At 64.1% G+C, this 26178-nt stretch overlaps 2 protein-coding genes across 3 annotated transcripts in view; one reads left to right on the top strand and one right to left on the bottom strand.

Moving 5' to 3' along the window:
• Positions 1-671: 671 nt before the first annotated feature.
• On the top strand, positions 672-14903 carry FRMD1 (FERM domain containing 1). Its single transcript, XM_070377160.1, has 13 exons — positions 672-751; positions 886-1001; positions 6062-6152; positions 6615-6694; positions 6966-7048; positions 7828-8014; positions 8472-8627; positions 8872-8937; positions 9034-9102; positions 9695-9869; positions 10161-10466; positions 11715-11797; positions 12061-14903. Exons 2-13 carry the CDS (start codon positions 933-935, stop codon positions 12262-12264), a joined length of 1569 nt encoding a protein of 522 aa, XP_070233261.1. The 5' UTR covers positions 672-751; positions 886-932; the 3' UTR covers positions 12265-14903.
• A 5309-nt stretch (positions 14904-20212) lies between these two features.
• The window catches only part of KIF25 (kinesin family member 25), a 32124-nt gene continuing 26158 nt past the window's right edge, over positions 20213-26178 (bottom strand). For both annotated transcript variants that reach the window (XM_070377058.1, XM_070377059.1), the window contains exons 9-13: positions 24426-24602; positions 23071-23243; positions 21808-22002; positions 21272-21427; positions 20213-20449 (exon numbers count right to left, since the gene is read on the bottom strand). In XM_070377058.1, coding sequence (XP_070233159.1) covers positions 20310-20449; positions 21272-21427; positions 21808-22002; positions 23071-23243; positions 24426-24602 — 841 coding nt within the window. In that variant the 3' untranslated portion in view covers positions 20213-20309. The remainder of the gene's footprint in view (positions 20450-21271; positions 21428-21807; positions 22003-23070; positions 23244-24425; positions 24603-26178) is intronic.

Here is a 26178-nt window from a genome sequence, read left to right as displayed (position 1 = left end):
GGGAGGGGCAGACAGAGCCCAGGCCTTTGCATCTCCCCGCCCACGGCCCATGCCTTCCAAGCCCTGGGGGGCGGGATGTAAGGACAGAGGGAACCAAGTTCCCCGGAACGGCCAGCCACCCTCCGGGGCCTCCTGTCTGTGGCCTGGAAGCCTCTCCCAGCCCCACTCAGAGGGGCAGCTCAGGGCCCCCAGGCTCACCCGGGGTCAGACACTCGGCTTGCTGGCCGGCGGCGGGGGCAGAACCCACCTGTGGGCCCGCCCGTTCCCTGCGCTCCCAGCAGCTGAGAGGTCAGGAGCTCCACTCTTCAGGGTCTCCGGCCGGCACGGGACAGTGATCCCGGCCTGAAGGCCAGGGCGGTCTTCGGGGAGACCTTGTCTGGGGACTGGCCTGGCTACCTCTGGGTTCACCTCCCTCCAGGTGTGAGGGCAGGCGGGGAACCATGGAGACCTGGGGCACCTGCCCCGGGGATGCCCCTCCAGCTCCTCCAGGCTTCCCCGCAGTGGCCCTGGGTCTGCGGTCCACGTCGGGGGCCTTGCGGCCACGATGGGGCCATGCCCAGTCCTCGACCTGGAGGAGGAGGTGGTCCGCCGGGGAGAGGGGTCAGCGGGAGCAGGGTGGAGCTAGCCTCTGTGTTTATTTGCATTCCAGGCATCGCAGCTACTTAGGAGCCTGGACCTTGGCCTGGCCCCATTGCTGGTGTTTTCCCAGCCAGAAGCTCACAGGGCGCTCGTCCCCGGAAGCTGGCAGCTGGTGAGTCTGGGTGCGGCGCCCTGCCTGCAGCCAGACGGCAGAAGAGGGCCCTGTGCGTGGGGACACGCAGCCCCATCCCTCTGGGGGCACGCCGGCTGCCACCGCTTCCTGGCCCTGACGAGTCCTCCCCACAGAAACAGACGGAGGACGCTGGTCCCGAGAACCGTGTGCACCCAGAGGGATGACAGCAGAGCTCCGGGACGTCTTGGTGCTGCTGCCCACGCGGGAGCAGCTGCGGCTGGCTGTGGGGGTGAGCGTGGAGGGGAGCAGGGCCTGGGGACGGGGGGCCGTGAGGGTGAGCGTGGAGGGGAGCACAGCCTGGGGTCAGCAGGGGCCGGGGGTGAGCGTGGAGGGGAGCAGGGCCTGGGGATGGGGGGCCATGGGGGTGAGCATGGAGGGGAGCAGGGCCTGAGGTCAGCAGGGGCCAGGGGTGAGCGTGGAGGGGAGCAGGGCAGGGCTCTACCTGGGGACAGCATGGGTTTGACCTACACCACTGGCCGCCCCACACCCCGGAGAAATGGACTCTGGCTCGAGCCACCTTCATGGGGCATGTGTCCCTCTCGCTCTGCAGCCCCTGGCTGTGGCTGAGGTGGAACACAGCCTGGAGCCCGTGTCAGGCTGTGTCCTGGGGCTGAGAGCTGCCCTCTCCCCCTGCGGTACCCGCGTCCTGCCGTCTCCCCCTGCGGTGCCCCGCATCCTGCCCTCTCCCCCTGCGGTGCCCGCGTCCTGCCGTCTCCCCCTGCAGTGCCCCGCGTCCTGCCCTCTCCCCCTGCGGTGCCCGCATCCTGCCCTCTCCCCCTGCGGTGCCCAGCGTCCTGCCGTCTCCCCCTGCGGTGCCCGTGTCCTGCCCTCTCCCCCTGCGGTGCCCAGCGTCCTGCCGTCTCCTCCTGCGGTGCCCTGCGTCCTGCCGTCTCCCCCTGCGGTGCCCGTGTCCTGCCCTCTCCCCCTGCGGTGCTCCGCATCCTGCCCTCTCCCCCTGCGGTGCCCGCATCCTGCCATCTCCTCCTGCGGTGCCCCGCGTCCTGCCCTCTCCCCCTGCGGTGCCCGCATCCTGCCCTCTCCCCCTGCGGTGCCCGCGTCCTGCCGTCTCCCCCTGCGGTGCCCGTGTCCTGCCCTCTCCCCCTGCGGTGCCCGCGTCCTGCTGTCTGCCTCTGTGGTGCCCAGCGTCCTGCCTGGTGCCCCTGCAGTGCCCAGTGTCCAGCGTCCAGTGGGCTCATTTTGTTCCGAGGGTCCCATCCCTTCTGAAGCCTCATCCCGGGACCTGGAGGGGTTGGGGTGGACTGCAGGCGGCTGGGTCACAGGTCTGGAATAAGCACAACAGCTGGTCAGGGGACCAGGCTGAGACCTGGGCGATGAGAGTCAGGCCCCTCCCGCCCTGTCTGTGAGTGACCGTGAGGTCCTGCCTGGGGGAGGAGACCGCGGTCAGTCCTCCCAAGAAGGGGGGAAGTCGCGTTTACACAGCAGGTGTCCTCCCCAGACCCCAGAGCTTCCTGACTCTCAGAACAGGTGCCGTCACAGGGCCCGGGTCCTTCCTCCCTCCAGCCTTCACTGTCCACTCCCGGCGTCCCTAGTGGCCAGGCTTCCCCCGAAGTCTCATCCCGAGTCTTCAGGGAGGGGCTCTCACACGAAGCCCCCCCAGCCCCCCCTCCGCATAGTCTCGCCCTCCTCAGCGATGCCCACCGTGCGGGCCTCCTGTGGACACGAGGCTCGGACCCTGGAGCCCCCGCCTTCCCTGCGAAGGGCAGCCCCTGCATGCTGGGCCGGGGGCGTGGGGCAGGGCTCCATCGGACAGTGTCCTGGGGCTCTCATGGCTCAGGCCGTCCTCTCAGGAGCCGTGTGCGCTGCCACTTATGAACGCTCAGCAGGCACGGGGGCACAGCGGGCGCGGGCCCCGGGCGGAGGCTCTGAGGCAGCGAGCAGCCCGTGGGCTCCCAGCAGACGGCCCCGCCGTCTCAGGCCGAGAAGCCGCTGTCTGTCCCCGTGGCAGGGGTGATGTGCGCTGACGCTGGGTCACGAGTCGTCTGTGAGGACCGGCACAGCCCTGGGGACCAAGCTCACCTCCCCACCGCCTGCCCCAGGGACCCTCCGCAGGCGGCCTCGGAGCCCTGCGGGCGGCCAGCACCGGGCATGCAGGCGGGACCCTGCTCGCTCCGCTGTCCCTGGAAGGGGCTCCTGGAACACAGGAGGGACCGGAGCCCGCCCCCAGCGCCCTGACAGGACGCCCCGGGCAGCGGCTGGCGTGCGGGGCGCGTGGGGCCTGGTCTGAGCACACTGGTCTGAGCTGGGGCACGCTGGGCAGGTGGCCGTGGCAGACTCAGAGCCGCCCCGGGGCCTCCGGCGCTTGGCGGCTAGGGGGTCAGTGACGGGCAGGCGGTTCCAGCCGGGACCTTGTCGTGGCTGCCATCGGGACGGGGTCTCCCACTCGCCCTGGATGCTGCCTTCAGGTTCTTCTGCGCCCCGTGTGGCCCTCGGGGCGGCCGCTCTCCCGGGGGTCTGAGCTGCAGGCCCCTCTGACCCGTCCTCTCTTCACCGTCCGGCCCAGGGCAGCCCCTTCCGCACTGACCTGAGCCCTGCTGTGTCGGGCTCTGCCCGCTTCCTTCGCCCTCCCGACACGCAGCCCAGGGGCCCTCCCCAGCACTGGTGTGACTTCCCAGATGGGGAAACTGAGGCCCAGGGTTGGGGGAAACTGGGAGCCCAGCTGGGAGCCCAGCCCTGTCCCGGAGCCTGTGTGCGAGCTGGCTGGTGCAGGCCTGGCTGCCCCTGCCCACAGGGCAGGGCGGGAAGCGGGGCGGGGCCCCGCTGCGGTGGGCTGCTGGGGAGGGAAGGGGCAGCCCTCACCTGGCCAATGAAGGGATTGATTCTGATGGCCATCCCTGACCGTGAGGAGGAAGCTCCTGCTTCTGTACCTCCTTCCTGGGAACGCGGGGTGGAGGGGGCATGGGGGACGGGGGTGCAGGAAGCTGCCGTCCACAGGGACGCGTCTGTCTCGTGAGCTCAGCTGGCACGGGTGTTCGGGCCCCATCCATGGACTCTGTCTCTCTTTCCTCGCTGCTCCCCTCGCCGGCCCGGCCTGTCTTAGTCAACTTTAGAGGCACAGAGACGTGTCTGGGGAGCTGGCTGCTCCCTGAAGGCTAGTCCTCAGGGAAGGGTTTTTGGTGTTGGTGGTGTTCAGTCGCTCAGTCGTGTCCGACTCTTTGCGACCCCATGAATCGCAGCACGCCAGGCCTCCCTGTCCATCACCAACTCCTGGAGTTCACTGAGACTCACGTCCATCGAGTCCGTGATGCCATCCAGCCATCTCATCCTCCGTCGTCCCCTTCTCCTCCTGCCCCCAATCCCTGCCAGCATCAGAGTCTTTTCCAATGAGTCAGCTCTTCACATGAGGTGGCCAAAGTACTGGAGTTTCAGCTTTAGCATCAGTCCTTCCAATGAACACCCAGGACTGATCTTTAGGATGGACTGGTTAGATATCCTTGCAGGCCAAGAGACTCTCAAGAGTCTTCTCCAACACCACAGTTCAAAAGCATCAATTCTTCAGCGCTCAGCTTTCTTCACAGTCCAACTCTCACATCCATACATGACCACTGGAAAAACCATAGCCTTGACTAGACAGACCTTTGTTGGCAAAGTAACGTCTCTGCTTTTGAATATGCTGTCTAGGTTGGTCGTAACTTTCCTTCCAAGGAGTAAGGGTTCACTGTGTCCTTAGAGCTGCTGCAGACCGTGGGGAGGGGGCAGCAGGAGGACCTGGGGGAGGAGGGGAGGGAGGTGCTAGGTGTGGCCCGGCCCACGTGAGCCTGGCTCCACAGGGACCCTCGGGGGCAGGTTCCCTGGAGGACGCATGTCTAGAAGGAAGGTGAGCCCGACAATGCAGACACGGAGCTCGGCTGTGGCGAGCCCCACAGGCTCCCCGCCCGGGCCTGCAACCTGGGGCCAGCTTAGTTCCAGGCACGTGCACGCCGGGCTGAGCGCACGGGCGGACCCCGTGTTTACCTGCACTGCGGCTTCACACCGAGCGTCAGGAGACAATGGCTGGGAAGACCCAGATGGTGAATCACCATCCTGGCAGGCTGAGGGACCGACCCTCAACAAGTCAGATGGACAGTGGCAAGGCCAGGCCCCCAGGAACTGACCACTAAGAGGCGGGACGCCCCTCTGAAGACGGTGTGGGTGCCCCGATGACAGAGCTTCCCGACGTCCCAGGAGCCACGGCCTCCCCAGGAAGCCTGCAGCAGCATCCTCGGACACCCCGGGCCAGGCCCCACGCTCAGCACGCAGGGCCACTGCACTCCAGCCCCACGGCCGCCCTGGGGTGAACGGGTCCCTGACCTGCGGCCTCCACAGCCAGCCTCCCACGCACAGACTCAGCGCCACAAGGTAGCTTCCATCCGTCGGGCCCAACCACCAGCCCGGGAAACGCAGACGGAGGCCCAGAGGCACCCAGGAGACATGTTGGCCACGGGGACAGCACCTGGGTGCCCCGAAGTCGAGGCCTTGAGCTCTGTCCAACCAACAAAGCAGGAAAACGCTGACATTCGTGAGACCACTGGAAATTTAAACCTGTGGGATGTTTGGTATAATGGGCTTTTTAGGCGGACTAAAGTGTTTTTGGACTGAAGGATTTTTGGACAACGGAAAGCAGACCGAGCGAGCGCACGCCCTCCTCTGGGCACACGCGGGTGAAGGGCCACTTGGGTTCTGACGGTGCAGGGTGGACACATACCCAGGACGGGCCGCGCGGAGCTGGGAGGGGTGGGGAGGTGGCAGGGCTGGGGGCTCGGCCTGGGCCTGGAGGCCAGCAGGAGGTGCCTGTGGCGGGAGTGCGGCGGGGGGAGCCACAGACCACCCCCCCGCACCAGAGGCTCCTTTCAGGGGTGCCCAGGAGTGGCCTAGCGACGTTGGCTTAGGGTGGGGAGGCGTGGGGGCACCCAGCCTCCATCCCTGGAGGAGACGGGCTCTCTCTGGGGTCGGGAGGTGTCGGGGGCACCCAGCCTCTGTCCCTGGAGGGGGCGGGCTCTCTCTGGGGTCAGGAGGCATGGGGGCACCCAGCCTCTGTCCCTGGAGGGGGCAGGCTCTCTCTGGGGTTGGGCACCCCCTCCATCTTTCACAGGAGGCCCACTGCATGCAGGGACACCTGGTTGTCAGCCCGGGAGCCTCCGGGGACCCTGAGCGCTGACCCCGCTGGGTGGGAAGCCCCTGAGCCAGGCCCCTGCGCACCAGCTCTGCTCGGTGGTGGAGCCCCTCCTTGCACCCCCGCCCTCCCAGGGCTGCCCTGCTCTGCGCCCTGAGGGCCTCCTGCCCCTCCCACAGGTGCAGGCCACCGGGCATGAGCTCCTTCAGCAGGTGTGCGACCAGACCGGCATCAGGGAAGCCCACTTCTTCGGCCTCAGCGTGGTCAGAAGTAAGCAAGCACCGCCCAGCGACCCCGGGACCCCGGCCCGTTCCCAGGGCAGGGGTGGCGGGCGCTCGGGGCAGACGATCCCCGGCCTCTGCCTGGTGCCCGCCGTGCCGTGCTCCAGGGGCATGGGGGGATTCCTCCTCACTGCATCAGAGCACACACGTGCTCACACAGGCAGTCACACGCACACTTGCACACATAGTCACACACATACTCAAGTATCCACATGCACACACGATCACACTCATGCACACCATCTCACGCTTACATGCTTCTACATTCATACCCATGCACCACTCACACACTTGCATTATACTTACATGCACATACTCGCATGCACACACTCACACGTGTTTACACATTCTTACACTGGTGCACACAGGCACACTCATGGTGGCACTCATGTGCACGCACACACTTACACAGTCCCAGCACGGTCTGCCCAGGCCCCGCCTCTCTTCGTAGACAACGAGCATGTCTTCATGGATCTGGAGCAGAAGCTCAGCAAATACTTCTCCAAGGACTGGAAAAGAGAGACACGTGGAGTAAGTCAGCTCCGGGGCTGCTGGCCCTCGAGTGGCCCGTCCCCTGGGTCGTGGCATGGAGTTAGCCCTGAGGGTGCAGGCGAGTGCCCCGACTGTTCTGGACACTTGCTTTCCCTTCTACCAACGTGACATAAAGCCACGAGCAGCCCGCAGGACGCACGTGGGCTCGGGCTGGTCTGCGGGGGTGGGGGTGGTGGCTCCGTCCGGCGCTCCAGCCGGCGGTCAGCCCCCACCCCAAGGCCTCACTGCGGCCTGCGCTCCACGCTTCCAGCCCCAGGGCCGCGGCAGGCCGGGCGCCCCCTTCGTGGCCTTCCTCGGGGTGCAGTACTACGTGGAAAACGGAAGGCTTATCAGGTAGAAGCTCGCTGTTCTCATGCTGTCCTGGAAGGTGATGAGGTGTCAGGCCGCGGCCGCTGAGGCTGGAGGGGAGGGTGGGGGGCAGCCGGCGTTTCCAATCAGATGCGTGTGAGGACCAGGGTACAAACGAGCGCATTTCAAGCGCACATGTCTTTATGCCCTGGGCTTAGGCTTTTCCCCAGGGGGTGGGGCAGGGTCGGAGGGTTCCTGCACAAGTAGGGGGCTGCTCTCCTGCCGGTGCCCCCCCGGGTGGGCACACTGCAGGCTCCTCCTGAGCTCCTGGGCTGGGTTCCTGAGAGAACCCCCTGGAGCCTGTGTGGGGTAACAGGGGCCCTGGAACCTGGGCCTAGGCCTGGGGGTGAGCAGGGCCTGGGTCCAGGAACCACCCCCCAGCGTGTGAGCTGGGCCCCCACGAGCCTGCCCAGGTGTGCGAGGTTCTGGAAGAGAGGGTGCGATCAGGCAGGTGGGGGGAGGGAGGGCGGCCCTGTGCCATGGGGCCAGTCACGCCAGTGGTGTTAGAAGTGGACTTGGCCCTGGGTGCCCTGCCCCCTGCGGTGCGGGGAGTGAGCAGAGAAAAGGGGCCCACCCTGGGGCGTGGGCGGCTGCAAACCCATCTGCAGGCCGGTCCCTGGGCCCTGCTCACCCGGAGTCTCAGGAGCCGCACGTCCACCTGTGCCTGCCCCGCCGCCAGGCCCCGAGGGCCCGGGGTGACCGGTCGGGGTCCAGGAGGCCGAGGGACGCAGGGGTGGCCCCTGAGCCCGCCCGCCCGCCCGCAGGGACCGCGCGGCCCGGCACCTGTACTACCTCCAGCTGAAGGAGCGCGTGCTGCGCTCGCAGTGCGCCCACCGCGAGGAGGCCTACTTCCTGCTGGCCGCCTACGGGCTGCAGGCCGACCTGGGCAACCACCGCCGGTTAGCGCACGCCGGCCGCTACTTCCAGCCGCAGGCCTACTTCCCGCAGTGGGTGAGGGTCTCTCTCCCTCCCGGGGGCGGGGGTCCACGGGAGGGGGGGAGTGGGGGTGAAGGGCAGGGGAGCGGGTGGGGGTCGGGTCCGGGGAAAGTTCACGGAGGCGGGAGAGTCCACTGGGGGCGGGGGAGGTTGGGGGTCCACAGCGGGGCGGAGCCCATGGGGGGCGGGGTCCACCGGGGGCAGGGAGTCCACAGGGGTAGGGGGGCAGCGTCCACGGAGGCGGGGGTGGGAGGATCACGGGGGCGAGGGGCGAGGGGGGAGTCCACCGCGGGGGGGGGGCTGGGGGTGGAGTCCACGTAGGTGAGGGTATCCACTGGGGGCGGGGTATCCACGGGGGGCGGGGTGGGGCGGGGAGCGGGAGGAGTCCAGGGGGGCAGAGTCCACCGGGGGCCAAGGCGGTTCATCGGAGAGGGGCGGGCGCAGGCTGGACCAGGCTGCGGTCTCCCCACAGCTCATCGCCAAGAGGGGCAGCGCCTATGTCCTCAGACACGCACCCGCCCTGCACCGCGAGCAGCGCGGCCTGAGCCCCCGGGAGGCCGAGCTGCGCTTCATCCGGGAGGCTTGCCGGCTGGAGGACGTCCCCGTGCACTTCTTCAGGCTCTACAAGGTCCCTGCCGGATGGGGGGGCACGCCTCCCCAGGGCCAGGACAGGCCGAGCCACCGGGGCCCACCAGGACGGGGGAGGGGGGGCAGTGTCCCCACAGCCATCCCAGGACCATGACCCAAGGCCAGAGGGGAAGCGGGAGGAGGCCTGGGGACCCCAACTCTGCCCGCAGACTCCCCGATCCACCAGTGAGGATCTGTGGGGAGGTCCGCGGGCCTCGACCTCACTGACATCTGTGTACCTTTAGGATAAGAAGGAGGACCGACCCACCGTCGTCCTGGGCCTGACGCTCAGAGGGCTGCAGGTCTTCCAGGTGACTGCAGGGGCCCCTCCCCCGGCCCCACCCCAAGCGCTGGCCTTGCCCCTCCCCCGGCTGACTGTGGACGCGGCCGACTCTGCTGTCTTGCAGGAGGTGAACCGCACCCCACAACTGCTCTACGACTTCCCCTGGCCCCACGTTGAGAAGCTGGCCTTTCTGGTGCGTGTCCAAGGGTTAAGGTTAGGGGGTGGGCCTCTGCCCCCAGGGGAGCCTGGCAGACGCTTGTCCTAAAGGGCATTGACCGGGCACGTCATCACCCACGAGTGCAGGCCCAGCCTGAGGTCTGCGTTGGGGGCGGGGGATGGTCAGGCCTTGTAGACAGCACCCGCCCTGGAAGCGCCCTCCTGAGGGGCCAGCTGCCCGGTTCTTGTCACCAGGAGAACTTCTGCCTCCTGGGTGGGGACAATAAAGGAGTCAGCAAGGGGCCATGGAAACCCTGTACCACGGGTTCCACTTCTAGACCTCACTGCTGGGCCTGCACCCGGCGGGGGCGTAGGGTGGGCACTGGGGGCCGGCGGGCCATTGGCTCCTTCTCAGGCCTCAGGCGCCCCACATGCCGTGGGCCCAGGGGTCCAGACTCCCCCAGCCCAGAGCAAATGGCCTCACGCTACAGTTGCTCTCAGCCCCCCACCCTGCTCCAGGCGAAAACGGAGCGAGACAGAGACTGGGAGGGAGCCTCCCAGCACCAGGCCTGGCGATGCCGCCGCCTGGTTTCCTCGTGAAGTCACAGCCCGGACTCCTCTCTGCTCAGGGCAAGAGGTTCGAGCTCTGGCCACACGGGCAGCCCGCAGCCCGGAGGCTTGTGTACCACACGGGCTGCGCCTGGCGCTCCCGCCACCTGCTGCGCCTGCTCCGTACCAGCCACCAGCTGCACCTGGGCCTGCAGCAGGCGCGCCAGCAGCTGCAGCTGCTCGAGGAGGCGGAAGGTGGGTGCCATCCCCGCCCCGCCTGCAGGCCCTGCGCGCGAGCATGCGCGGTGCGCCTGTGCGTGCGCTCAGGCTGAGACGCGAGAGCCCTGGGGCAGAGACAACGAGGCCGGGTGACAGCTTCCGCCTGGGTTGCGGGCGATGACGGCGGACACGGGGGCCCTGCTCTCGGGTGGCACTTCCCTCCCCCCCACCACACCTCCGGGAGGCCTTGGCTCGCAGGGCCTGGCGGCGGGCTGGACCCCAGGGCTTCCCGCGCTGTTCTCACGGCCGCTGCCCCTCCCCGCACAGAGAAGCCGTGCTACCGGGAGTCCTACGTCAGCGACGCGCGGGACGGCAACCAGGACCCGGAGCCGGCCGGCAGCGGGGACCACGCAGGGCCAGACCAACGTCCCCCGAGTCTCTGCTCGCTCCTCTCGGCCGGCAGCTGCTGCAGCTCCCACGCACCGGCCTTCGAGGTCCACCCCCAGCGGGCGGGGCCCAAGGAGCCCGGGGAGATGTCGGTGGACGAGCCCGAGGCGGTCGCGGCGCTCCCCACAGAGGAGCCCCCCTGCAGCCCAAGCACCAGCCGGAGCAGCCCTGGCTGCGGCGGCAGAGGTGGGCGCGCGGGGTCCCCCCGGGGCCAGGGGAAGCGGAGCCTGCCACCTGGCTAGACCCGGGCTGAACCACCGCTGTGGGCACCACTGGAGGCCAGGGTGTGCGTGACCCTGGTTCCTGGGCACTCGGTCACATGGGAGTCCCTGCACCAGGGGGCGGACGGGGAGGGGCAGGGAGGACTGGGGCTCCCTGCAACCATGGCAGGTGGCGGCCCCTGCCCCCCTGCAGCCGGTCCCTTGTAGGGAGCCGGGCCCGGCCATCACCCCTTGTTAAAGACCCCACCGCGGGAAGGCGTTCCACCAGCTTTCTCTCTTGCTGCCCCCAGGGTTAGCAGAAGTCACGTGAGGGGAGGCCACTGATCATACTCCGCCACTTGTGGGAGTCCCGGGACCAACAGCCCACCCAGCTTAGCATGGTCCTGGTCCTCAGAGATGCTTCCCCAGTAGGTCTGGCAGTGGGGGGCCCTGAAGGGGTCACCCCAGGAAGGTTACACAGACTCTGCCAGTCCCTGGGTGTCTGTAGCACCTTGGAGAGTGGACGTGATGAGTGCAAGGGCCCCGCCACCCGGGTCCACCTAGAGTCACCCAAGGTTAGGCAGGGCACCCAGCACCACCCAAGGCCACCCAGAGTCACTCAGGTCCCTAGGGTCACCCAGCATCATTCAGGATCACCCAGTGATCACTCAGTGTCACACCCAGGGTCACACAGTGGGTTTGCATCAAGCCGCCCTGTCCACTTCACCTTCTGAGGGTCTGGTCCTCCGGTAAAGGACAGACTGGCCCCATCCCTGAGGTGTTGTCCGAGCGTGTGGTCTGTGACCCAGCGTGAGCAGTAATGTTAGTAATAGTAACGTGGCATCTTCCTGGATGTCAGAGCTTGGACAACCTCAGCAGCCAGTGTGGAAGGATGGGCAGCGGAAACTGGCAGGCGGGCATGGGGGTGGGGGGGGCTCCTGGGGAACCATCTGAGGGGAGGAGCCCAGGTCGCCCACAGAAACCATCGTTTCCTAAAGGTGCTCTGACCCCTCGCATGGGGAACACGTGTGATAGTCTTTGGGGTTGCAGGTGACCTGCAGGAGGGGTCCGAGGTCACAGACTGCCGCTCTGCAACCCCAGGCCTGGGGGTGGGCGGTGTGTGAGCCACAGACGTGCCCAGTCTGGTCTCCGAGGTGGGTCCTGGGGGAGGCCCCCCTCTGCCGGGAGCAGGGGGGTGTCCCCAGGCCCTGTTCACACCCCCTTGCCCCCGCAGCCTCCCCGCAGCAGCCGCTGGCCGTGGTGCAGGTCACGCTGGTCAGCATGAGGGCCCCGAGCGCGGAGGCCACCCTGCACCAGGTCGGTCCCGCCGTGGGCCAGGCAGCTGGCTCTCTCCCTGCTCTCCAGTCAGGCCAGGGGCCCCCCAGAGGGCCTACGGGAGACTTGGTGGGCAGTGGAGGGCGGGTGAGGCTTTGGGGGCGAGGCAGGTGGGGGACTGAGAGCTTGGCCTGGAGTATGGGGGTCTTCCTGGGTGTACGTGTGAGTTAAGGGGGCGGGGAAGTGGAAGGGAGCCGGGCCGCGACAGGGCAGCTACGGGACAGCCTCGTGGTCTCTGCCTGCAGGTCCTGGAGGCCAAGGCGGCAGCTGGACACGCAGACCAGCACAGCCGAAGCCTGGGCCACACGCGCCCTGAGCCCGCCCCGCGCCCAGCACCCCGCAGCCGTGCCCTCGGCCGAGCGCTGGACTCCGGGCCGAGGGGGTCCGTGAACTCCCTGTCCCCCAGCCGGCTCCAGAAGGACCAGCTCCCGGAGGAGTTTGTGGTGTAGACGCCTCCAGGGGCTGCTTCACCACCGCGGGGCTCAGTCCACACCACCCGCTCTACCTGCCTGGGGCTCTGTCCCTGCAGCACGGCTCTATCCACTCAGGGCTCCACCCACCCCCCGGCTCAGTCCCTCTGTCCATCCGAGCCGCCACCCCGAGGCCCCCACCTCCCTGGCCACACTGAATGCGGCCTCTGGCGCTGCCCCCTTCTCCTGCAGAGGTGTGGGCCACCTCTGACTGCCAGGCCTGGAGGTGCCCAGCAGGCCTCACCTGCCCTGCTGTGGGGACCATGGCCAGTCTGAGCTCCTTCCATCCGCCTCCAGGAGGCAGAAGCCAAAGCTTGGGGGTCTGGTCCCTGCTCAGTGGGGTGTGTGCTGACTCCAACCTGCAGGGAAGGGGTCTTAGCAAGCTTCCCAGGAGCCTGGAGCTCAGGGTCACTGTCGTGGTCGCTGCACTGGCCACAGGCTCCCCAGCCCACCCTGTCTGCAGCGCCTGCCACTCACAGTCCTGGGCCCGCTGGACAGAGGCCCCTGGGGGAGGTGTGGGCCCAGCTACGTAGGCCCAGACCCCCAGTGGACCCCACCCTGTCTGCCGTGTGTACACAGGAGGCACTGGGCCTGGAACCGCAGGGCTGTGTGGACACTGGTCCGGGAGTTTGTGAATCTGGCGACGGGAAGTGGGAGGGACAGGCTCGACCACGGTCCCCTCTGAAGGCACGGAAGGAATGTTCCAGAAGGAAGCCTTGAGTGTCCTCCTTTCGCGTCACAAGTCAGGCTCTGAAGGAGCCAACCCCCCCCTCACCTCCAGCCCCAGTGTCCGTCCGGCCCCAGGCCATCTAGATGTCAGGCAGCCCCGGCCTCTGGTCAGGTCAGCCCCGGTCACCACCACCCCTGGGCCGTTTGTGGCCACCGCTCCCTCCCCGCATCAGGAGGCCAGGCCGGAGGTTGGGGGAGATGGAGCGAGACCTTCCCCTGAGCTTCACCACCTCTTCGCTTGGCATCACTGGCGGCTGAACGGCTGAGTGGAGTTTCACAGGGATTTCTGGAAAAGCACGCTGAGAGACTTTGATCCTCATTGGAGGCTGCACTGTGGGTGTCTGAGAGGCAGGTGAGGCCCAGCGTCCTGCTTGGGGTTGGGCCCGCCGGGTGAGGGGCGCCAGGAAGGCGGGCTGCAGGTGTGCTGTCTCCCGTCAAAGTCAGGGCGGCCGCCCCCGGGCTGAGATACAGCCCCTGCCATCCCACCCGGAGGGCCCTGCATGTGTGGGCCCTTCTTGAAGCCGTCCACCTGAAGGCCAGTGCAGAGGGGCTGGGCTGGGCCCAGCTGGGGCAGGGACCCGCCTCGTGCTGGCGTTCTGTCTTCCCAGACGTTCTGGTGCACGTCTCACCTGCCTCCTCACCCCAGATGGGCCCCTGCCTCCCTTCCAGAGGCTCTGGGGGGCCGCTCTGGGGGGTGGGACTCCACGGGCAATGCCAGCCTGAGGCAGGTGACAGGCACCTGGGTGCGGGCGGTGTGGCTTAACCCACCACAGGTCCTCCGGCCTTCCCCCTTGCAGCCCTCTGCCCTCTTTGGTTGCACTGACCTGTGTGGTTCCAAGCGCTGTGCCCCAGATGGCACCATCCCCCCAGTTCAGGATGGAACCTGAGCCCAGGGGGCAGAGGGTACAGCCCAGTCTTAACTGGGCCTCTGGGTCCTTTCTGTGAAAGCAGTCTTGTTTGTGCACACACCGGGCACAAATAAAGAGCTGAATGCTGGCCCGTGTCTGCACCTGGACGGCCCGTGCTGGGTGGGCAGGGAGGCGCGGCCACACTGGTGCCCAGTTGCCCTGATGAAGGTTCCTGGGCTTCACCCTGTGAGGAACCAACTCTGTGTGGCGGAAGGAGCTTGGCAGGAAGGCCAGCCCTCGCCATTGGAGCTTACATTGACCTATTTCCTTTTTTGAAGAAGTGTGACAAGAAACCCACCCTCACCTGTGGTGTGGGGTTGCTCAAGGAGCTGGCCAGCAGGATGACCTGGGCCAGTCAGGGCAGCCTCTCCCCTAGGCGGGGGTCACCCAGGAGGTCAGCTGCAGCCCAGGGAGGTGGCACACGGGGGCAGCCCTCCCAGTGCGCAGCGTGGTCAGCACCAGGGTCCGCTGTGGTGGGACTGGACCTCCGGGGCTGCCCGTCAGTCCTGGGAACAAGGGGTGCCCACACGCCCGGCTGGGCTCCTGCAAACAGGGCTCCCAAGGACACCCATGCTGTGGCCACACGAGCAGGCGGTGAGGACGGTGAGGCGGGGCACCCGGAGCCCTCAGGTGGGGGCGCAGCCCCGCTTCTCTGCGAATTCCTGAGGTCACACCAGGACGGTCCTCGTGGTAGAACACGAGGCCACATCTGCCCTGATCCGGGTCCACGATGATCTTTTTTCCTTTAAAGGAGCTTGTGGGAGCGAGAGCCCAGCCGGATGAACTGCTTTGCTGTCGCGCAGAGCTGAGTGTCAGGTTGGGGCCAGGACCCACACACACCCCTAGGCGTGCCCGCGTGTGCACACGAACGCAGGCACACGTGATGAGTGGACACGGAGCAGAGAGGAGGAAAGCCCTCTTTAGAGCTTCCGCCCCAGCACGTGGAGTGGGGCCGCCGGCACAGGGCGCTGCGGCCCTGGGGGCGGGGCTGCCTTGGAGGGGGCGTGTATGGGCAAAGGGGCGGGGCTCGGGGAGGGGGCCTGTTGGGGGCGGTGCTCTCTGCCGAGGGGCGGGGCCCGGAGCGGGACATGTTGGGGGCCGGGCTGCCTTGGAGGGGGCGAGTCTGGGCAAAGGGGCGGGGCTCGGGGGGGGTGGGGGTGGCCTGTTGGGGGCGGTGCTGTCTGCCGAAGGGCGGGTCCCGGGGCGGGACCTGTTGGGGGCGGTGCTGCCTGGGAAGGGGGCGTGTCTGGGCGGAGGGGCGGGGCCTGTTGGGGCCAACGCATCCAGCCTGCCCTTCTGTTACCCTGATCCAACCCAGCCTGGCGGAGGGTGACCAGCGCCAGGGCCGAGGGAGGCCGGCCCAGCACCCTGTGTCCTCGCAGACGGAAGCACCAATGCTGACCCGGAAACCACCAGATCTCCGTTCCTATTTCTGCGCTCCCTCTGGGCCTTGTGGAGACTGGGCAGAAAACTGTGCCCAGTGTCCACTCAGCAGCAGGCCATCTGTGGTGGTTGGGCAAGTACGGGATGGTCAGAGGCCAGGAGGGGCCTCGCTGTGGTCGCCAGCCCCTCCCTCAGCGGCCTCCCTCCGTCTCTGCCTACCAGGGGGCAGCAGAAGGCCAGGGCTGGAGCAGGAGAGGAAGGAGGCCTCTTTAGGACATCAGAAAAACCATCCTTTCATTTTGCCTAAATTAGACCAAAGGCCTTTCAGGCAAAGCAGATACTGGAGAGACCCAGGAAGACAGCTGTGAGTGGTGGACGGGCTGTGGTCTTCACAGAGAGCCATCAGGGCTGCTGGTGGACCGACTCACCGTCACCCGAGGGCTCTGCGGGCCCCAGGGCTGTGGCGGGGGGCTTCCTCACATGCTTCCCTCCACACTTGTCAGGACAGATAGGGAAGCCCCCAGGTTCCTTCTGGACCGTGAAGCATGGACAGATGGCTCAGGAAGTACAGGCCAGACATGACCACAGCTCCCCCAGCCCTGCCAGCTCGCTTTTGATGGAGGCAGAGGTCACACTAGCAGGTCATCCTCACGAGAGACCCTAGGGCTTGCTCAGGGCTCACTCTCGGGCCAGCCACCAGCTGCTGGGGCCTGGCAGCCTGCATGCTGATGATTCCTGCCCATTTCCCCGGGGGAAGCGGCTCCCCAAGGTGCCGCCCCACGGGAGAACTGGGAGGCGTCCCCCAGCTATGCTCAGGGGACTCTGGGCAGCCATCCCCCCACCCAGGGCTCCTGCGGTGTAGACTCCCCAGAGCCGGCAGGCGGGGCAGGGCGGGCTGACCGCCAGGCCGGCAGGGCTGGGCCTTGGGCCCTGCTGGCATGTTCACGGGGTGACACCGTTTGGAAAAATTTGCAGAACCAGGACTTTTCTAACCATTAAGTGATTAGGCTGGCTGTGTCTCCACCTAGCTTGCATTCCATGACCCTCCCTGTGGTCACAGTTTGGTGGGAAATACCCGCAGGGTTCACAGTGACCGCCAGGAGGACCCCCTGGCCGCAGGCTTGGCCAGGGGATCTGGGTCACGTCTCGTGAGGACCTTGACCTCTGGTGCGGGGCTGGAATGGCAGGAAGGCAGGCCCTCCCCTGGGGGGTGAAGGGGGCCGGCCCAAACCTCAGCATCAGGAGACTCGGGAGAAAGCAATGTTTTCCTGGGTCAAGGACTTGTCAAAGACACACCAGAAAGGGCGAGGGTGCGGTCAGACAAAGTGGTGGAATGCTGTGCTTATTTGTGCTATTCGAAGGCTTTTTAGAAGCTTTGACGTTATGACCTGATGCTGTCAAGCTTTTCTCTGTGTCTGCATAGCCCGTTCTCTTCCCGCAGGAGGCCGTCACCCTCCGTTTACTAACATGAGATCAGGGGCAGGCCCAGACCCCCGGGCCCACCAAGATCCCGGCTCTCAGAAGGGATGGGTCCCAGTGCCTTCTGCTCCCTGCTTCCCCCATGGGGCTGGATTCCCGTGAACACAAACCCCACTTTCCCCCAAGAGCAAATGTAGAAACATACCCACCATTCATAGACCTCGGCCACTGGGAATGGCCACGGCGCCTCAGGAAACTCATGGCCGTGGCTGGAGGTGGGGGCTCGGGGAGGTGGGGTGGGGCAGGGTGGGGTAGGGTGCATCACAGGACTTGGGCACCGGGCGGGCAGCTCGGCCTGGCACTGGGGGAGCGTGTCCAGGAGGCAGGTTCCCCAAAGTGATGACAAGGCCCCGAAGCAGGTATCGGCATCCTGAGGGTGGGCGGCTTCTACCTCAGCCGTCCCTGCGCCAGGCCCTCCCGGGACGGCAGGACGGGGGCATCTGGGTCTAAGGGGAGGTTCAGTGGACACGCCTGCTCTGGTGTTCGCTGTGCCCTGTGCCCGTGGAGGCTCACTGGGAGGGTCACTCAGAGCCTGGCCCAGGGCCACGCTGTCCCCTGGGGGCACAGACCGCCTTGGCAGCCCGGCCCCGAGTGTGTTCTGTGGGCGGCTTCTTGGCCCCGCGGGGCCCGGGGTAGCTTGTCCCCGTCTCCGGGCGCCTGCGGCCCCAGCTCCCCCTCCACAGCAGATGCAGGACCGGCAGCAGTCCTGCCTGGGAAGGCTTCCAATCCGCCCTCAACCCCTGGTCCCACTAGTGGGATTCCGAGCCTTGGCCAGCAGGCAAGGAGCCGCGTGAGAACCAGGCTCCCTGGAGTCACTTCCACCTGCTTAGGGCCGAGCCTCGACGCCTTCAGGGCACGTCTCAGAGCCGCGGGCAGGGGTCTCAGGCTGGTACCGCGGCAGGGCTGGGGTCCTAGGATCTGCAGTGCCAGGAAGGCCTGTTCCTCAAGCCCACCGCCTCTCATCCACACCCGCTGCTCACACCCCACCGGACACTCCTGGGCGGCGACCGTGCAGGCGCTGAGCCCGGGGCACCGCCCTGCAGGGTCAGGCAGGATCACGCCCGCCGCTTCAACGCCATTCTTGGCAGGAAGGCCACCGTCACGTGAATCAAGGGAAGCTGACACGAGTGTACTTGTCACCGTACTGAGTTTTCACCGTTGTAGAAAATTCTGTCTCCGTGGCTACACTGCTCACGACGCCTGAGTTGTGAACATGAAACTCCCCCGTGGCGCTCTGCTTTCGTAGCCACGTTTGTGCCGATGCCGAAAACAGAAGCACATCACGCAGCCCTTCTGTGTAAACTGTCCCGTCTCACCGATCCACCTCCCGTGGAGCTGACTGTCTATATTAAAAACCGCGAGTGCAGACTGGTCCCTTCAGTTCCAGCCCAGCCCCGCCACTGGGGGCGCCTTCTCCCCAGGGCACCCCGGCTCCCTCTGTCCCGGTGCCCCTGTCTGTCTGCCCGCTGCCCTGAGTGGGCCTGGCCTGCTGGCCGCCAGCTGGGCGAAAGCACAGCCTGGAGCAGCAGCAGGAGGGCTGGGAGGCTGGTCAGTGACCTTGCCCTGGGCCCGGCCCATCAAGCCCGGCATCCTCAGGCTGGTAGCTTCCATCAGGGTCCCACCAGGCACACCCGCACCCAGACAGGCTCAGACTGAAACGCTTTCCCCGACGCTCAGCGGGGACGGGCTGGAAGCAGGACGCACTGCAGCCATTTGGGCCACCAGGGCCACCATCAGCCGTGATAGCTCCAAGCCTGTTTGGGCCTCACGTCCACGCCAGAACCCACCGCAGGCCCAGGGCTGGTGGTGTCTGCGATTCCCCTGGGCAGCCCCCTTCCGCCCCCAGCGCGGGCCTCTCCAGTCCCCGGGGAGCCATGTCCTGGCGGCCGGGACACTCGGGAAGCAGCCCCTGGCCGTCGCCTCCAGCGGCCGCCACCCTCCCGTCATGGGAACCCTGGTGGGGTCCAGCCTGAGACACTGGGGGTCACTGTGGAGAGGAGCCCCCCTGGGCTGGGCCAGTGTGTGCCCCCTTCCCGGAGGTGCTGGCTGTGCCCGGCGCTGACCTGGGTGCAGGGAGCGAGCTCCGCCCGTGGCAAAGGTCATGAGGAAAGAGGCTCGGCATACGCAAAGGTGGGATCAAGCCTCAGGAGTCTCCCTGGGAATTCTCGAGCAATCTATCCCCAAAACCAGAGTCTGCCTACTTTCTGCTTTGTGCTCTCACCTACACCTCTGACTTTACGGGGGGCTGTCCTCCACTACCTCTCTCTGAAAAAAGAGTTAGCTTACAGCTCCAGTTAATAATTCCTGGGTGTGACAGTGTTTAACCTATAAACTCCTTTGGAAATCCTCTAGCCTGCCTGAATAGGTTTTTCCGGCCACACGTGATTGTTCAGAGCCTCCCAACTGTGAGAGGCAGGAGATGTTCTAAACTGTCTAAATACAGATTCCTTTGAGCAGTTAAAAGATTGATTAGAAATTGTATTGGTGAAGGGATTTTCACTTGTTGGGCCAATGTTTGCTGCTAAGTTTCCATATCCCTTACCTGCTGTGTCCCTGGCAGTGTATTGATTAATATAACTGGTGTAAGTAGTAGCTTTAATGTTTGTAACCTGGGACCCTTGAGTTAATTTTTTTTTTGTTATAGCCCACCACACCTTTGCTCTGTAGGAATGCAACTTTATCTAATGCTTTTTGGAGGCTGGCGCCTGACTTTAGAATAATCACCTTTAGAGAAAAAGGCCTCCGGGCCAGAAGATGATGCAAATCACCTAAGCGTTTGCATATGATAAGTTTGCAGGAAGAAAGCCTGGCTTACTGCATGACTCTACCCCTTCCCCCATTATCCTCTGTGCATAACTTAAGGTATAAAAACTACTTTGGAAAATAAAGTGCGGGCCTTGTTCACTGAAACTTGGTCTCACCATGTCGTTCTTTCTCTCACCTTCTGGCTGAATTATTCAGCCTCTTTTCTCCACTGAATTTCCTCACTGAGCTATCCTTATTCCATTACTCTTTATATCCTTAATTAAAGTTTAATTAAGCAGTTGTTTCCCGATCCTCGCCGACGCCGTCCCCGCTTCGAATTCCCTGGATCCACCGGGGTTGGACCCCGGCACCTGGGCCCACGTCAACCCGCCCCCGAGCAGACACAGCATCTCTGCCCGGCCGTCAGCGTTTCACCCCATCACTCTCCCGTGAAGAAAAGGGTGCAGATCTGAACCAGAGCGGGACTCCTTCTGGCTCTCAGATCCCTCTGCCCCAAGCCTGGCAGCCCTTGAGGGGAGGGGTTTCTTCCCACCTGCACGCCCCTCCCCCCTCCCCCCTCCCCCTCCCCTGCCCCTGCCCCTCCCCTCCCCCTCACCCCCCTCCCTCCCCTGCCCAGACTCCAGCTGCCTCCATGGTTTGTCCACACTTGGCTCAACTTCACAAGCACATTCAACGTGTTTATTTTTACAGCACGTACATTATAAGGAAAAGCCAGGAGCACATTTAAGGGAGAAAGGCCCTGAGCCCGTCACTGCTCCTTCACCTGAGCTTTCTGGGGGCTGGATGGCCTCGCTCCACTTGCCTCGCTCGGGCGCCAAACCCCAGGCTCTGCAGCGTCTCGGCCATGTGCCTCTGGCCTGGGGACACGCACACGATCACCTGTAACTTTGCATCACCTCCTTGGAGAAAGAAGTGACAACGTACAGTTGGGAAGAGCCCCAGTGAAAGAAGAGCATCTCTGAAGCCCAGCTCCGGAGGGGTCGGCCCGGCCCCCCGTGGCCTCCACACAAGCGCTGAGACAGAGGCCTGGGTGCAGGGAGGCTGGGGCCCCGCCTGGTGCTCTGCGGGCCCTGGGCCCCCTCCAGGCCCTTGGGAAGGGGCACCTGGGCTTCTCCCCGAAGTGGAAGCCCCTTCTTGAGTTGCTTGAAGGGCCAGCAGTAGGGGAGGCAGTTTAGAAAAAGACCTGAGATGGGAATAACAGCAGCGAGGCAGAGGAAGGAGGGAACCGCAGCTCGGCCGTGGAGATGCGAGCGTGGGCTGTGGGTGCCCACCCCCACCCAGCCCCGCGCACCCCGCGGAGCACCAGCCCCGGTCGGCGTAGATCAGGGGCAGCAGCAGAGCTGGAAGCGGCCCCTTCCTCATCCTGTGGACGGAGCAAGAAGAGACCCTGAGACCAGAGGTGGAGCCGAGTGGTCCCACGGGTCAGAGAAGCGCTGCGGGGGCCACACCCGGGGAACATGGGACCCAGCCCGAGGGGCCGGTGGTGCCCACGTTCCACAGCCACCGGGTCACACAACCCTTGAGACAGCCACCGTGTTAACAAGAGCTGCGAATCCTGAGGGAGGGAGGCAGAGACCCCAAGAGCCAGCCAGCCCCCTGGGCAGTGTGGCAAGGAGGAGCAGGCCCAGGGGCAGGGGACAGGGGCAGGGGGGAGCAGGGGGCAGGGTAAGGGGGCAGAGCAGGGGGCAGCGGCCCCCCGGGCAGCCGTGGCGCAGAAGTACCGAGTGCGTCCTGCAGGAGGTGGGTGAGCCGGCTGTTGCGGTAGGGGATGTGGCCTCTGCCCTCCGCCAGCGCCCCCAGGACGTCCGAGAGGGCTGCCAGGCTCCTGTTTATGCAGGAAGTCTCCCTCAGGGCTGGCCCCGTCACTCCAGACACACCTGGGGGATGCAGAGACCCCTCATACAAGATTTGCATGAATCCTTGCTGACATCAAGAGGCATCAGAAAAGCAAAACAGAGGCAGAATGGGGAGACTGCACTCTGCAGGGCTGCGTGGAGGAGACCCTGTCACTGGATGTCCCCCCATGATGACCTGTGGCCCCGGCAGGGAAAGCCCTGGGGGAGCCGGGCTCCCCTCCCTGTCGGGAGCCTGCGGGGCGGCATGTGAACTAACGCTCTGGGCCTCGGTGCTGAGACGGCACCTGGAGGGAGGGGCGAGACTCAGAGGGCATGGGGGGGACGCCACCCCTGCGAGCCCCGCCTGCTCACGGTCAGGACCCCGAGGCCTGGCCACCCAGGGGCAGGCTCCCCGCACTCACCTGCACACTCGCTGCCCGCCAGGTCCACGAGCTGCAGGGTGGCACGCACCTGCCCCAGGCGGTCCGGGGCTGCCCGCCCGAGTCCGTGCCCACGGGTCCTCAGGGGCACAGGCGGGCTCTGCCTCCTCCCGGTGGCCGGTGACCGGGGTCCAGGCTGGCAGGGCTCTGCGGACGCTGACCGATCTGACCGTGGAGCTGCAGCAGGGGTGTGAGAAGAGACAAGAGACGGTGCCCAAGCTCCCTGGGTCTCTCCCCAAAGGCGGGAGCCCCCCAGTTCTGCCTCGCAGGCCTGCACTTCACAAGAAGTGAGACTCTTCCTCTTGAACATGGACAGGAAAAGGGCCCAGAGACCCTGAAGGGGTCAAAACGTGAATTAAAGTCTAACTCTGCGTGCTCAGTCGCTAACTCACATGACCCCGTGGACTGCAGCCCACCAGGCTCCTCCGTCCATGGGATTCTCCAGGCAAAAGCACTGGAGTCGGGTGCTGTGTCCTGATCCAGGGAATCCTGCACTGGCAGGAGGATTCTCTACCACTGAGCACCCATGAAGCAATGCCTAATCGGTCCCAAGGAAACTAAACAAGCTTTCTTAGAAAGATTTGGTAATGCCCTGTGTTTCAAGTGGCCTCGGGACAAGCTGGGTCAGGACGGTTTCTGCTCCCTGGCCTGAGTCTGGAGTGTGGACGCCCTTTGGGGGTTAGCCCCTGGGCCCTGGGCTTCTCCGTGGCCTTCGTTCCTGAGCACGGGGGCAGCCCTCCCCCTGGACGGATGGTCCTCCACAGGGCGCTGGCTCCCTGAACTTGGAGAAACGTGTATTCAGGGCTCCAGCCCTGCCCCGGGGCCCCGAGGGCGGGAGAGGTGGGGGGCAGGAGAGGGTCCGCGCTCCCACCGGCTCCGCAGGTGATGCCAGCGCCCTGCCCTAGACCTTCTGGCCAACGAGGACCTGGCAACACGCGCGTTATCTTCTTACACGGCTGGAACCCTTTGTATACTGGCGCGCGCCTCTATACCAGCGTGTGCCTCTACACTGGCGTGTGTGCCTCCTTAAACCCAGGTCACAGTCAGAGTGTCATTCGTGATGAACATGTCGCGTTTCCCAGGAAGACGCGCAGTATGTATCCTGGGCCCCCTCGTTCTCGGCCTGGGTCCCCCGGCTCCTGGAGCCCGGCTCCTGCAGACCCTCCCCGGGCTCTGGGTGTGGCTCAGAGCCTGCAGCAGGCGGGCTCCTCCGGCCCTACATGCATTTTTACCATGGGCACTGACCGGGCGTGGACGGCCGCCTGCTGGGCCCGCGGCGGGAGGCGGCTGTGGCCAGGGTCACGGTTATCACCAGGTGGGATCGCGAGGACTCGGCATGCACCGCGGTGGGCTGCTTCGCCCGCAGCTTCAGACCCCCGCCCACGAGCGTCAGGAACTGCGCGGCACTGCGGACCGACCTGCGGGTGCACGAGCGGGTTATGAGGGGCCGGGGGTGGTCAGGGAGGCCCTCCTGCACAGACGCCTCTGACATGAGCCACGTGTACCTGGCTCAGGAGAGCAGTGCGTCTGAGACAGAAGAAAACATAAGAAATCCAGCATTTCACTTAACGAGGTCTGTTGACTTATCTCGTCTCATTGCTTTACCCTGAAGTAATCAGCTGTTTTCGAACCAAATGGAGCTTCCCAATCTTCTCAACATCAAGCCTGCTTGAATTTATGGTGCCCTCAAGGACTCCGAGATTTTAAAATATTTGTCTATCAAACCAAATTTCATCAAATTTATGAAATGCAAACTTAATTTACTTTCTTCTTCTAATTGACGAGATAAGCAGAACTTCTGATCTGCAGGAGAAAACGTTTTGATCATGACATCTAACTGATCGTGTCAGTTATCATGTCATAACTGATCATGACATCAGTTAAAAGTTGGCAGTTTGGGTTAGCTCGCGTAAACTTATGGTCAGAGGCGCGACTTCCTTTAGGCTTTTTCAAATGTTAGAAATGACTTGCAGCACGGACATGTGTATGGCCGAGGCCCTCTGTCCACTTGAGACTATCACAACATTGTTAACTGGCTACATGCCAATACAAAATGGCTTTTTTTAAAAAAGAAATAGTCTGAAGACCCTTCCTCCGCTGACTTTGAGACCCCAGAATGGGCAGCATGACCTTGACCTTCGTGCCTTCTCCTTCACGGGGGTCAGTCAGGTGACCCCTGCCCAGAGCAAACCTGATTCCTGAACGTGAGTTTAAGAACACGGAGCTCTGGAGGAGAAGCTGATTCCTTGGTGTATTCGGTAAAATTCTGATATGCCAAGGGACCGAAGGACACTGGTGTCTAACCGAGGGCCTCTGGAGGGTCCTGGGGCTTCTCCACGCCCGTCCCTCAGCCGAGCCTTGGGGATAACGCCTGTCCCACCATCTCTTAAAGAGGATATTTTAAGGCACCATCTAATTTGTCTTCATTATGACTTTAAAAGATCGTTTCTAAAGCAAATTGAAAGTGGAGAACCACACCCTGGGCAAATGAACAGTGAGCCCTCTCTCGGGAGGAGCTCCGAGTCCAACGCCCCGCCCGGCTCTCCGTGGGTCCCCTCGCAGCTGCTGCCACTCGCAGAGCTCAGCACCGGCTCACTCACTGGTAGGTCAGCCCGCAGACCACCGTCTTTCCCTGCTGGGTGGGCAGCACCTGTCGCTTCGCCCCAGATGCCGCTCGACAGCCGTCCTTAGCCAGAAGGTCAAAAATGTCGTTGTTGTAAATTTCCACTATAGAAACGCCCACCTCCGGGCTCCTGGACGGATCTTCTGAAATAAGCCTGGAGGAGGGTGAGACACACAAGGTAACTAAACCGTCAGAGGAACATAGATGACCCCGGGGAGGCGGGGGTCAGAGAGTGACTTCCAACATGTGGCAACCAGAGGCCGAGAAACGGGCTGCAAAGCTCAGGATTCAGGAGCACTGGGCGGCGCCTCACTGGCCACGCAGGAAGAAGGGAACATCCTCTTTAAACTGCAGAGAAAATGACTGTCTTGGGAACACAGTTATTTTATCTGAGTTGTACCTAAATCAATGCTTTCTGCCCTCAAACTCTAAATACACTGTAAAGACGCTTGAGGAGCCCACAGTCGTGACCCAGAAGTCACCACGCCCAAGCCGAGTCCCACACAGAAGCCCAAAGCAGGCTTTGAGCCCTGGTCCAGCAACCAGGCTTGTTTATTTTTAAATCTGTTCCATTTCAGGAAGCTTAAGCCCATGGTGTTGAGTGAATCCCCCTCCTACAATGCCTTTCAACTAAGCCCTCCCCATGACCTCTCTAAAACCCACCGAGCCGCTAAAGAAAACCACCACTCATCTTATTTTGTTTCAAGCTTTAAAGTACTGCATGCAGACTGCGGATTCATGTAAAAGTAAGGACAAGATACACTTGGAGCGAAACCCACGGTCCCACCCAGGAAGCAGTGCCTGCTGAGCCCGGCTCCCTCCCAGCCCCAGTGTCCTGGCTCCGTCCCTTGGACCTAACGCCCCACACCATGTGGTCACTGAAGACCAGGCGGTCTTCTCGGGGCATGACCGTGTCCCTGGCGCTGGCCCAGGAAAGCCAGTCTGATTCTGACTGTGTTTCTCTTGTAAAGACACTCTGAGCCCTGGCCTGGGCGAGTCTTCCATAAGCACTGCTAGATGGACTTTGCATCCGCATCCACAAGACGTCTAAGGATAAAACCAGGATTAGCCTCGTCTAAAGACGAACAGCTAAGGAGATGAAAAAGGAGAATGTGAGCTAAGCTCTCTCGTGAAAGCAATCGCTGGCAGAGTTCATATCTGGATAGTTCTGAGCACTAGGTTTTGCTGAGAAAACTCTAAGCGAATGTCTGAAAAGTGAAAAACCAAGGGGAGCTAATCTACAGACTGTGTGTCCCTCCCGACACGTCAGGAAAAACCCACGTGGCTCCATCTCTCCGAGGGGCCCCAAACCGGAATGAGACGTCTCATCTCTACAGTACCCGGGAGCTCACGGAAACAATTTTCTTCTGTTTGATTATTTGATTTGTTTAATGCATTGATTCACTTGTCCCACAAGAATTACTCAATTGGTGGCAAATTTCAGCAAACAGTGTTAAAAGCTAGTCCTCAGTCTTGGCTTCGAAGAAACAAAGTGCTTATACGCAAACGACTCCAACGGAGCATGATACGCTTCATATAAAATACGAATAGGCTTCCTGACACGGCACTGCCGGGCGGTCGCTGGGCCCAGAGGCGGTGGAGAGAGGCGGCGACCCCCGTCCACAAGCGGCCCTCCAGGCCTCCCGGCTTTGTGTCCCGGGCTCTGTGTCCCGGGCGTCTGTTCCCGCACGTGTGCCCCTGGGTCCTGACCGCTTCCATTCTGTTGAGGG

This window comes from Bos mutus, chromosome 9 (assembly GCF_027580195.1).
Source record: "Bos mutus isolate GX-2022 chromosome 9, NWIPB_WYAK_1.1, whole genome shotgun sequence".
NCBI lineage: Eukaryota > Metazoa > Chordata > Mammalia > Artiodactyla > Bovidae > Bos > Bos mutus.
Note: the sequence above shows the minus strand (reverse complement) of the source record. Positions and strands in the feature narration are given on the sequence as shown.

What these genes read in the sequence shown, in the direction of transcription:
- FRMD1 (XM_070377160.1), top strand. Translation starts at nt 933, where the DNA reads ATGACAGCAGAGCTCCGGGACGTCTTGGTGCTGCTGCCCACGCGGGAG. An exon ending in TTGAGAAGCTGGCCTTTCTG is followed by an intron (nt 9,103 to 9,694) that starts GTGCGTGTCCAA and finishes CTCTCTGCTCAG; the next exon opens with GGCAAGAGGTTCGAGCTCTG. An exon ending in CCCTGGCTGCGGCGGCAGAG is followed by an intron (nt 10,467 to 11,714) that starts GTGGGCGCGCGG and finishes TTGCCCCCGCAG; the next exon opens with CCTCCCCGCAGCAGCCGCTG.